Source organism: Tigriopus californicus, chromosome 10 (genome assembly GCF_007210705.1).
Source record: "Tigriopus californicus strain San Diego chromosome 10, Tcal_SD_v2.1, whole genome shotgun sequence".
Lineage (NCBI taxonomy): Eukaryota > Metazoa > Arthropoda > Copepoda > Harpacticoida > Harpacticidae > Tigriopus > Tigriopus californicus.
In genome coordinates this window covers 8,488,428-8,500,132 of record NC_081449.1, presented here as the reverse complement: position 1 = coordinate 8,500,132, position 11,705 = coordinate 8,488,428, and the positions used below count along the sequence as shown (strand labels likewise).

General features: G+C 41.2%; 3 protein-coding genes and 1 pseudogene across 4 annotated transcripts in view; all 4 read left to right on the top strand.

The window, feature by feature from the left end:
• Positions 1–392, top strand: part of LOC131889488 (uncharacterized) — a 2,563-nt gene extending 2,171 nt beyond the window's left edge. Inside the window, 2 exon segments of the mRNA XM_059238602.1 lie at positions 32–102; positions 104–392. Coding sequence (XP_059094585.1) covers positions 32–102; positions 104–310 — 278 coding nt within the window. The 3' untranslated portion in view covers positions 311–392.
• LOC131889578 (uncharacterized) overlaps positions 1–7,877 on the top strand; it is an 8,325-nt gene extending 448 nt beyond the window's left edge. The window contains exon 2 of the mRNA XM_059238714.1: positions 4,724–7,877. Coding sequence (XP_059094697.1) covers positions 4,919–7,693 — 2,775 coding nt within the window. The 5' untranslated portion in view covers positions 4,724–4,918 and the 3' untranslated portion in view covers positions 7,694–7,877. The remainder of the gene's footprint in view (positions 1–4,723) is intronic.
• Positions 471–3,334, top strand: LOC131889487 (cathepsin Z-like; annotated as a pseudogene).
• Positions 7,878–10,636: 2,759 nt separating the features above from the next.
• Positions 10,637–11,705, top strand: part of LOC131889576 (laminin subunit gamma-1-like) — a 28,871-nt gene continuing 27,802 nt past the window's right edge. Inside the window, exon 1 of one of the 2 annotated variants that reach the window (XM_059238712.1) lies at positions 10,637–10,976. In XM_059238712.1, coding sequence (XP_059094695.1) covers positions 10,791–10,976 — 186 coding nt within the window. In that variant the 5' untranslated portion in view covers positions 10,637–10,790. The remainder of the gene's footprint in view (positions 10,977–11,705) is intronic. The other variant, XM_059238711.1, reaches the window with a different exon arrangement.

Here is an 11,705-nt window from a genome sequence, read left to right as displayed (position 1 = left end):
GCCGCCCGCTCTCAATTGCGTTTGGAGCAAGAGCAGGTCATGGCCTGCCAGGATGAGGGTTTGGATGCACTTCATGAGGTGATTGTTCGCCAAAATACATGGCTCAAAGCATAGGCACGGAGGTGGAGCCCAAAACCATTTGCTGGAGGATATCGATACCGGCATGGACCAGACACGCCAGAGACTCCTCGATACTACACGTCAGATCACTCACGTGGAACGACGAGACCGGACTTGTCGATACTGGGCAGTGATTTTAGCCTTACTCGTGCCAATTGTGATACTCTTCCTCTTACCCGACCGAAAGTAAAAATGCCCACATTACGTTATATATTTGTGCCACTAACATTCATACATTTTAAATACTAATGTTTTGAGTCTCTAGATGTAAATCTATTAGTTACAGTTTTTTAAGATTCCCTCTATCGCAGGAATTACCATTGATGTGAAAAAAATGCTTTCGATCCGACATGAATAACTCTGGGTATACAATAAAACTCGGACATAAGAGCAGCTTTGGGTCGTGAATTTCTGCTCTTATATCCGATGTGCTCTTATGTCCGAGCTCCATTTTCGCGGCTCCAGATGCAAAACTGCTGACAGAAAACATATTTTAAGCTATAATTTGATGTAGTATTACGGTCCAAACAAAATGCTGCCATAAAAATCGAGAAAAATGAAACAAAATGCGAGGATGGCAGTGTGTTGGCTGTATGTTTACGCACCAGCTGCGTAGTTAATATGTCACAGACGTACATACTGGCTATGAAGTTTGAAAAAAAAACCCAAGAGTTTTCCAAAGGAAGCACGTTTGACTCCTAACCTTGTGGCAGCTTCGGTCAGGCTAATCTTGGACAGCTTGTCAAAATCGGCATAGAGCTTTTACTTCTCCTTGATGGAAAAAGTGGTTCTCATGGCAGGAGCCATTATTTTATTTATTTATGACTGAGAAAGCGGCTGAAAACTTGCTTTTATAAAATGGCTTAACCAGTCATTTAAAAACTTCTTGTGGAGCGCAGAAATAAAAAAAAAATATTCTTTTACTATATAATATGATTCGGGGACTCACAATCTGCTCTTATAACCCGATTTTTACTGTACCATAATTCATGGGTCATCAACAGCTATCCGAGTATTATAAACTCTAAGGAAGATATTTCAGTCATCTTGAACGTAGAGTTGGTTACATTTCATCCGCACTTATTCAATTCGTCTTAGGTCAGCTAGGAAAGCACAAAGACAAATCAAGGGTCAAGGCATTCATTTGGCCGTGGCAGTATAGTTTGGATTGCTGGAAGACATTTAGTTGCTAACTCAGAAGCGTCCCAAGAGAAACTGACGCGATTGTTTTTGAGCTCTCTGTGATTGGCCCAAGCTGAAACCTGCTTGACCCCGGTTTGTTGGGCAAGGTGCCCCTCCCCCTCGTCTTACCGACGTTCTGTTGGTCGAGCAAAATAAATTGTCTTAAACAGCATCGATAAAAGTGTGTCCCTCTCAGTCGTTGGCAGACGCTTACGGTCAGTCAGTAGCCCTTAAAATACTGAACTTAAATTATTTAAAGACAAAACGATGAGGCTCAAGCCAGTTTCATTGTGGTTGGCGCTTTGATTTTTGCGCAATGTGCTCAGAGTCTGAAAGTTCACAATCAAGGCCATGTGACTCGAATTGAAGGAAATCCTCGACCATTCTCATGTGACGGGGCCCCTGCCGAGATCTAAACCTCCCCCTCAGTGGTTGTGGAACGACGTGAATGGCAAAAATTATTTGACCGTTTTCTAGAAACCAACATCTTCCACTTACTGTGGCTCCTGTTGGGCTCACGCGGCTACGAGCTCCTTGTCAGATCGAATCAAGATTCAACGGAAAGGTGCTTGGCCTGATATCAATATCTCCCACAAGTTTTGATATCCTGTGGACCGGGAATGGGGTGTCATGGCGGGGATGCTTCAGAAGCCAACATGTATATGCACGAGTCGGGAGTCACGGATGAAACCTGTTTCCATTTACCGAGCTCGTTGGCAAAGACAATGGCCTGGTCTGTTTCCAAAACGAAATTTGTTCACTTGTGAGGCGAAATGCTATCAGCCGAAACATTTTTACAAGTATCGTGTTAGATCAATACGGTGATGTCGAAGGATTGTCCCGAGCTGATCAAGAGTATAACATGATGGCCGAGATCTACCATCGCGGCCCCATTTCTTGCGGAATAGCCGTGACAGACGCCCTGGTTAATCACACGAGTGGGATCTTTCATGATAAGACCGGTGATATTGGATTGACCATGACATATCGGTGGTGGGCTATGGTGTCGATCCAGACACCAAAGAGAAAATACTGGCTCATTCGCAATTCATGGGGTACTTATTGGGGAGAAGAGGGCTACTTCCGACTGATTCGAGGCATCAACAATCTAGGGATTGAAAGCGACTCTTGCGCATGGGTAAGACAACCAGGGCTTCAAAGCCCAAACAATGGAGATTATTATTCATTATGGTAGAGTTAATTTGATCGTTTGAACCCGAAAGGCCGATCCATTGGACACTTGGTCCAATGCAGCTGTGGATCGAAATCAAGTCCTTACCAACCAAGTTACGTTGAGGAAGCCTCTATGGCACCAAACTCTGGACCATTGTGGAAGAATTTGTCGAGAATACCGAGGACAACCAATTATACCGTCGCCTGAAGCTCCTACGGAGTGGCTGCAAGCGAAAAGTTATAGCAGATCCCAACGCATCTCGCATCTCTCTCCCCGACCTCAGGAGTACTTGGCGGCAGAAGATCTTCCCCACCGATGGATTGGAGAAATGTGAATGGGACCAATTTCATGTCTTGGTCGTTAATCAGCATACTCCCAAATACTGTGGCTCCTGTTGGGCCCAAGCTGGTGTTTCCTCGCTGGCCGACAGATTTATCATCGCTGATCCAAAGGCTTATGCCAACCTTGCTCTGTCCGTCCAATACATTTTGAACTGTCGAGGGGCTGGAGGCGATTGCCATGGAGGAGATGCTTTACAATTGTATAAGTTCATCAATCAAAATGGGGTAAGATATTTATAGCGATCAAAACTTATTACAAGGCTGTTTTCTAAAGGTGGATATTCTGCTGCATTCTAAAAAAATGTTTACTTTCTTCTTGTACATGCGTACCATCATGATGTGACGAATAATTGGCAATTGGCACAAGAATGACAGCTATGGAATAATATAAGATTGATACTGCTTGAAGCAATTCAAATTTTTGAAAAGAAATTACTTTTCCAGTATGCATTTCCACTGGCTTAGCCAAACGTGCATGGAAAGAATAAGCGTAATGCAGTGCTAATTTGTATACATACATGGACGGCACATTGATTAATTTTCCTTTTCAATATTGGAGCCAAAATGGTAAAGCTGTTAGTAAGAAGGTTGGATTTGCGCCTGAATTCAAGCTCTCGGAATCATATCTCATCCTGGTTTTGGATTCAACGCTTGAGATCTGGGAGGCCTCTTTTCATTCCCTAGTACGTTACTGATAAGCAAATAAACGCTATCAATTTGCTCGTTAGCATTTTGTGGGGCGTGGAACGAAGCTAACGCTGCACCATGTCATGTGGGCGTGAACTTAGACGAGAATGGAACGAAAGTTTCTAGATGGAGAACCAAAATTCGAGCTTGTCTATATTCAAAACAGATGTATAAGCATATACGAGCAGATAACTCATTTAGAACCATGGGATACTAACAATTTGCAAATCGTTTTGAACAAAGTCTTCCTATATTTTGGATTTTTTGTCTGGGGTCCCACCTTTGGAACACCATTCAGAGATTGCTAGACACAGTTGAGCAAACTTCCTCAAAAACTAAACTAATTTAGCAATGGCTGCCATCTTATGGACGGTTCCTGGCTTCAGAATTGAAAACCAGTTCCAGTTCTTTTTAATCTTTCTATAATCAACACCAATGGTTCATTTTGAACTTGAACTTAGGCCAGACCGACCTCTTGGCAGGTTTCTCGAGCACCGCCGGCTTTTGAGTTATGGGTCGACCTATCTAAAGTCCGATGATCTTACAGATTACTATGTGTCACATGGACATACTTGATCATTCAGGGTGCATTGGAAAGACCAGGTCGAGAAACGCTATTTCTGTCTAGTGGCTACACCAACATGGCTGGAGGGAGAAATTGCGCAAGTCTTCAACTCCTCATTCATTTTTATATTCACTATTACTTTCAAAATGAAGCTTATATCTCTCTCTTTCAAGAGCCATACCACATTCAAAGTTCTTAAAAACGGTGTCCCATACATTGTGGAAAAGAATGCAACTTTTGAAAGGAGGTGTGCGATTGTACACGAAGTCCAAACAATTGGAAAGTTGCCAAGTTGAGAAATCCAATTGATTAGCACTATCCCAGCGAAGTACTGTATGTAGGTCGCCCTTTGAACCTCTCATGCACACATACACATGCATGCATGTTTTACTGTTTTACTTGAGATTACAACTTCTTACCAACAATAATAGTAACTTTTTCTTATTCGATGATAAAGATTGATCATTTTGATAGTCAGTTGAATCAATTTGGCAAACATTTCAATCATAGGCTTCTGTAAAAAACCTTATCGCGTCTCAATATAAGTAAAGGCCTTAAATGCCAGAATATGTTAGGGCTCATAAACTTATATTTGACATGTTTAATTTGACTTGTACTCCAATTGTTCATTGCTCAGTTGACCTCTTTTTCTAGGACTGACTGGCAAACTTTCCCAGTCGCTCTAGCGGAACTTGATACACATTCCCTATGTGCAGAGCATCTTTGAATTCCAACGAAGGCCGCCCATGTTAAAAGACGGTGCAAAACACACAAAAAATCCGTACTGCATGAGTACAATCATCCTACCTCTTAAAAGCATATAGCACCATCCAAGTAAACCTGAACATTATGGAACCAACTGAGAATTTCGACCTGAGTGGGAAGCAAAATTTGCATCTCATCCAGTTGGTCGACAATGGGGAAACTGAAGAGCACCAGATCCATTTTGCCACACCTCCGCCACGGGCCTTGACGAGCCCATCAATACCGAAAGACACATTTACTGAAGTAAAACCTCAGGCAGGTCACAAATGTACCTTGTGCGGCAAAAGTTTGTCGGATCGAATGGCTTTCAACCTCCATATCAAAAAGCACTTAAAAGAAAAGCTCAATAAGAAGGCAGAGAAGTTGAAATTCGCTGAGTCTCTAGCGAAACCCTCAAAAAAGGAACCACCAACCGAAATACAACCATCTAATCTAGTCAGTCCCATCGCATGTGTAGCACCCCCTCCACCGCTTCAAACAACACCCAAGGTCTCAACGCCAGCATGTCAAGCACCCCAAGAACAATTACAAGTGGACGTAATGGCCGAGCTAAGGGCGTGTCAACCACTTCCACGTGACTCAGACTTGATCAAAGACCACATATTACATCCAAGTCCATCTTTGGCCCAGACTCAAGCATCCGTCGTCATTCTTCCACCACCTACCCCTCCGTTGTCGTCGTCGTCGTCGTCGTCTTCCTCGTCCTCCCCTTCTTCCCAGGCCTCGATTCCAACCAAGAGGAAGGCTGCTACTCTCCTTGTTCCCGTTGACGCTCCGAGTGATTGTACTCCAGATATTTCCGACATGGAGGAAGATTTTATTAACTATAATATGGAACTCAACAGAATTGATTTTAATCAAGACTTAAGCTCCATCTTAAATCAAATCGAACAAGACTTTGGAAAACAAGGCATGTCGCACCATCATCCATCTGTGGAGACACCGCCGGATTCGGATGTAGAAAACACCGACTATTTGTCCGGAGTCATTGACGACATATCACTCGACATTGATACTCCTTTGATCTCAAACACAAACAACGATCTCCTTGGCTTTGACAAATTTAGCAAAAGAATAATGCAACATGAAGGTGAAAACGGGATCACCACTACCATCCCGTTAACCATGGCTGATCAACCCTGCCCATCGGCGATCATACTCAATGAACCAAGCAGAGAGCTAAAACGATCTAGGGCCGAATATGACCCAAGAAAGGGAAGAGTAATCGGAATTGTTCAAAATGACAAGAGTCAGCCAAACCAACAACCATTGACATTCATCGACCCGACAATGCCTCAAAGTGGACAACAAAGTGAGGTCGTTTCCCAACGTTCGAACCCAACTTTCACGGTGGAAGGTGGAACCTCTTTAACCAATCTGAATGACCATCACCCTCTGATCCGAAGTGCGCTCACAGGTCCTCCTCGAGTGCTTTCTCGAGCCCACGAGCCCACTCCAGACACTTCAACGTCCACGTCAACCCTTCGGGGAAAGCTCATTCAACAATCTGCCGCGTCCGTGGAGAGGGTTGGCCACCTGCCAGCCAAGGCTCTAGCCATTCTGAGCCAGCTACCTCCGAAGCTTTTCCGCTCAAGCGCTGGATCCCCGTCCAGGCTCGTCAATGTGGTCAAAGTAGAGAGGTCAAGCTATCCCGCAGGGGCCATCTTGAATTCCTCAGGGATTGGGAGTATATCGTCACCCAACTTTGGAGAAGCTACCGTTGGCCTCCGAAAGTCAGGCATGAACATTTCAGGATCGAACACAACGACGACTTCCTCACCTTTCACGGTCATCAATATTGAATGCCACGAAACGGGGGAAAATGGAGAAATTTCGGGCAAGATCATAGAAACCTATAAAGCCATTGACACGGGTAGAGAAATAAAACTATTGTCGGGAGACCCATATGCCCAAGCCGACTCTTCGGCAATAAAAGCTCCTCATCCTCAACAACAGCCAACTACCATGATCTCGCAAGGGGAAAGGCTCACCCAGTCAAGTTCACCCATGAATAATATGAGTCTGGATCATGGAGTTGCTCTCTCCCCCTCGCCTCTCAACTTCACGATGGGTTTAAAGGTGCCCAAACACCGGTGTCACGATTGCAATTTGTCATTTTCAACCAAGGATGAGTTCTTTTTTCATATTCGAAACACCCATCGATTATCTTCCATTGCCATTCAGCATGGCAAGGCCGGCAGCCAATGCATGGATCTGGAGGAAAACCCGAAGAAATTGGCATTCCCATGCACCAAGTGCGAACGCTCGTTTCCCCACCGTGTTGCCCTGGTCCGACATGAACGGAGCATTCATGGCCGGGAGAATGAACTCACCTGCAAGGTGTGTTCCAAGCAATGCAAAAACAAGCTCAGCTTGATCAGGCATCGTTCGAAGCACTTGGCGTGTCTCCACTGCTCAAAGGGCTTCAGCAACAAGGTGGCCTTGCAAGAGCATCTGTTGCAAATGCATCAGGCCTCGGCAATTCTCAGTGTAGAACGTCCGCTTCGGTCATGTTCTCCTTCGAGTGCGCCCTCAACGATGCTCGAGACCTCGATCACCTCAAAGCGAGGCGATAACTTTCTTTTCAATCCGGACGATTTGTCTGTTGACGAGTCTATGGACAGCGATGATTGCTTCTCATTGAGCAGTAGAAATTCAATCCGCCCCAAGGGTGGATCGTCTATTGGGGGCGGGGATTCCATGCTTTCTGAAGTTGAAGAAGACGATATTTTCATGCTTGACCAACGCCGATCGCCGAGCAGCACACTCGGAGATTCTCTAGCAGATATTTCAAATGCAAACTTCTTCGACATCACCAACGAATTAGGCGATGAATTTGGTGCCTCGGGATTATTCTAAATTCCTTCCAAGTAACATTGTCAATCACAGTTATATGGAGCTTGTGCATGACATTTGGACAAAAATTTACTCATTGATACCAGAATTCTTGATGTACATATTTTTATCCTTCATTTCCGTTGTGAAATGCCTTTACACAGATCTCAAATACTCTCAAATACATTCAAATATTTCAAACATTGGACAAAAGGTCTTTTCGTAGCTTAAAATACGCTCCGGTGGTGGTAATTTTTGCCATAACAGGTCACTTTTTGACGTCGAAAAAGGTCCATAGGTATGAAAATAAGATTGGATATTGTCAAACCATTTGTTTTAATCATAAAAATCATGTATTTTCAATCTTTACATTTTTCCCATTAAACTCTTTAAATCTGGGAGGCTCCAATAGATCAAAATAATTATAATGCTGGAGTATCTTATCAGATATCCCAATTTTACACAACATTTATTTTCCAAGTTTTTCGAGTTGTCCAAGCATTGTGAAGAATCGTAAATGAGGATCTTTATCTCTTTTCCACTCATGACGGCTTGACATAGGAATACTTTGAATCTTCTCAACTCTGAGACTTATGGTGTGTTTGGTTTTGGAAAACTGTACATATTTGCAGGCCCCAAAAACCCCCCACCAAAAAGAATAAGGGACCTAAATGAAAAATTGTCTTTTCAGAGGGAAGAATAATCTGCTAACCTTTGCTGATCTTTTTCATTAAGCATTTTCAGTTTACGTGAAAGTATTACATTCATGGGGTCCAGAGATGTATTGTTAAAGATACCTTTTGAACCTCCTTTAAATACTGCATACTCCATTGTCCCGATCTTCTTGCACGGTGTTACTCACAATACTCATAAAGTTTTTTTGAAAATACCAAGCCTTCTAATAACTATTTTCGTTGGTATTGTAACGAAAGGAACAACTTTTTTAAAAAATCATCTTGGATTCTAGCTAAGATTAGAATATTAATTCACTTAAAACCTACGAAGAGATAATACTTTTAAAAACGTAATCAATAGATGTTGGGAGTAACCTTAGTTGCGTTTCGTACTAAAATTTTATTCAAATCCATGGAGCAAACGATAAGATGTCTTGTTTTCAAAGATTGCATTTTCATCAAATTTGACTACAAATTGCTCCGGTTATATCTTAAAGCAATTGCCAAGACATATAATAAGCTTTTTCTATGCCTGAAAAATATAAATAGAAATATCTTACGTTTCTGAAGCAGGTAGAAAAACCCAAACATAGCTTGAAACATAACTTAAAACTTACTTAACGAAAATATTTCGCAATTTTGATGCCATACATGTCAATCGCGACTTTAATCAAGCTTAATCTTGAACTTTGACAAAATTCTATTAACGTTGAATGAAAACCTCGCTAGTACGTAGAAGTTGATTATTGCAAAAAGTGACAATTTTGAAAATTGAATTGTCACGTGTATCGTTCAAATATTTTGGGAACATGAACGGATCGTGTAGCTTTTGGCACTTAAATAAAATGAAAGGCAAATTTACATCTTTTGTAAGGTTTAGGCGACATTTTTTGCTATCTCTAGCTTCGAAAGAAATCTTAAAGAAAATGGATAAATGTTATTTCTTGTCGTGTCATTGAAAAAGTTAATCATATTCCTTGGAAATAACTGGAAACATTTTTCGATCTTTTACGGCGTAAAACGCAACCTTTAAGTTGTAATAACTAAGCATGTTCTAGATAGAAGCTTATGAAATTTTACTCCAATACATAACTAAGACAATGGTTAATACTGATTGACTAAAAAAATTGCAAAATTTTTGTTAATGTCTTTTTAATCCTTTTATGTGGCTTTTTTTCTCTTCAGCAGGCTTATAGCTTTGCGTTTGAGAAAGTTTTTTTTCCTGTAAAAATAAATCATTTGGTGCTTTCAAAAAAATTTTTTAGTGATTATTTGGCCCTCAAAAACAAATTGTTTTTTCCGAGTCCTTGTTATTTGTACACTTTGAATATTGCGGTGTGCAATAAAATTTTAAAATGACCTAACTGAACATTTCTTCCATAGTATGAAAATGTATGATAATCTTTCATTATCCTAAATGTTTCTTTAAAAGTTAAAAATAGTAAACATAGGCGCTTGAAACTTATTCAGGATGCAAAATTGCCGATCATTTTTTTTTCAAACATGAAAATCTACAATAGCTAGTAATAATTTTGAAATATTTCAACGATGCGTCTGACAGTTTGATTTTCACATTTGTCACTTTTGCAATAATTATTTTCTACGTGGCCAAAGACTTTTGTTTTTCAAACTTTATAAAAAATTGTCAAACATCAAGATCAAAATTATTAGAACTCGCGGTCAAAAATTATGGCATCATAGTTGTCAAATGTTTTTTTAAACTAAGTTTTAAGGGATATTATGAACTATTTTTAGCTTTTTGCATGCTTCAGGAAAGTGAAACAATCTTATATATTTTTGGAGGTATTAAAAAAGCGTGATATATTTCTTGGCAATTGCTATATGGTATAACCAGAACATTTCTCGGTCAAATTTGCTGCAAATACAACATTTGAAGGGTAATATTTTCGTGCCTTCCCAATGGAATCTTATGAAATTTCAAATGAAATCGTTACCAAAGATACTTAGTAATCATGTCAATCATGACATCCATTGATTTGCGTTTTCAAAAAATCCATCTTGTAATAGGTTTTCAGCGGATTAATTTATCAATCAAAGCTACCTTAGTTGATACTTGTGTTTTTAACAAGAAAAACACAACTAGAGTCTTGGCATTTGAAGTGTTGTAACCTCTCGTCAAATAACCTTACCAAGTCTAGAATCAAGTCGTCAGCAATAGTGTCAACAAGAACAAAGTGGCCATCCTTCTCATGGGATGTCGTTGGGGTTGCCCTGATTCTTGTTCGCTCTCTCTCTCTTTCCTCCGCTTTCTTGCTCCCATTCTCAGTCATATTTTGGCAGTCATGGGGCAAAGACCGCTTTAAAGAGTGCTGGTGTGTTGTCGACGCCAAGGACTGGATATAAGTTATTGCTACCAGAAGAAGGGTGCTCATTCAGTCAAGGCAACGCTCTGAGGTGCTTTCAAAATCATACACCGTGCTTCAATTATGGTCCACTTGTGGGAAACACATCGGTCAGGGCCCAAGACTACTCCAATGTGGTTGACACTTTGGACCGGGCTGGTAGTTGGTCTCGCACCTACTGTTAAGACCTCCATTTTGGATTCTCAAGGGACTGGTTCACCTTGTTATGCTTTGGATGCGGAGGGAACCCAGGATCTAAATCAGCCGCAGGTAACGTGAATTGAGCACTTGCATACAATAAATGAATAATAATAATTGCCCAAGAACTCATTTTTATGGCATTTATTGTAACGAGTTGGTGAAAAGCTTACATCCTGTAGCGTACCCCACCCCCCCCAAAAAACGGCTCAAGTAGGAGAGATGGAATGCGTAGATTTGTCGAAATATCTAACAATTTAGCCTTGCATGAGTATTTCCATTGATTAAAAATTGAGAGCATCAACTTCTTGAAAAGTCTGAGTGTCATTTTCCCGAGCTCGCAAGTGTTCACCATATGTGCACATCATCTCAAGCCTTCACCGACACACTGCTCACTTTGAATCTGATGGCTGGAGCTACTCTCTTTGAGCACTGGTAGAGTGGCAAAGTAGTTCATGTTCTTGTACAGTACCCAACTTACATATACCTCGCTCCCAAAAGCTCAGAAGACAAGGCACCGTATGGAATTTCACAAATAAATCGACTCTTGAAACATGATTTTGATAGAGCAATTATCTATAAAGATGTAAATCATGAGAGTCTGTTTGTTATGTAAGGCGAAAGGCTATGATCAATAGCAATCGATAAAAGGGAATATCTTCCGCTCCGAAAATGGGGTCGTTCACAAGATGTTCCTACATCACATAAACAAAACAAAAGATCGTCTAAGGCTAGGGTTCATTCGTACAGCACCTCCTGAATCCCACATCTCTGCATTGCAAGAATGCCGTCATAGAACCT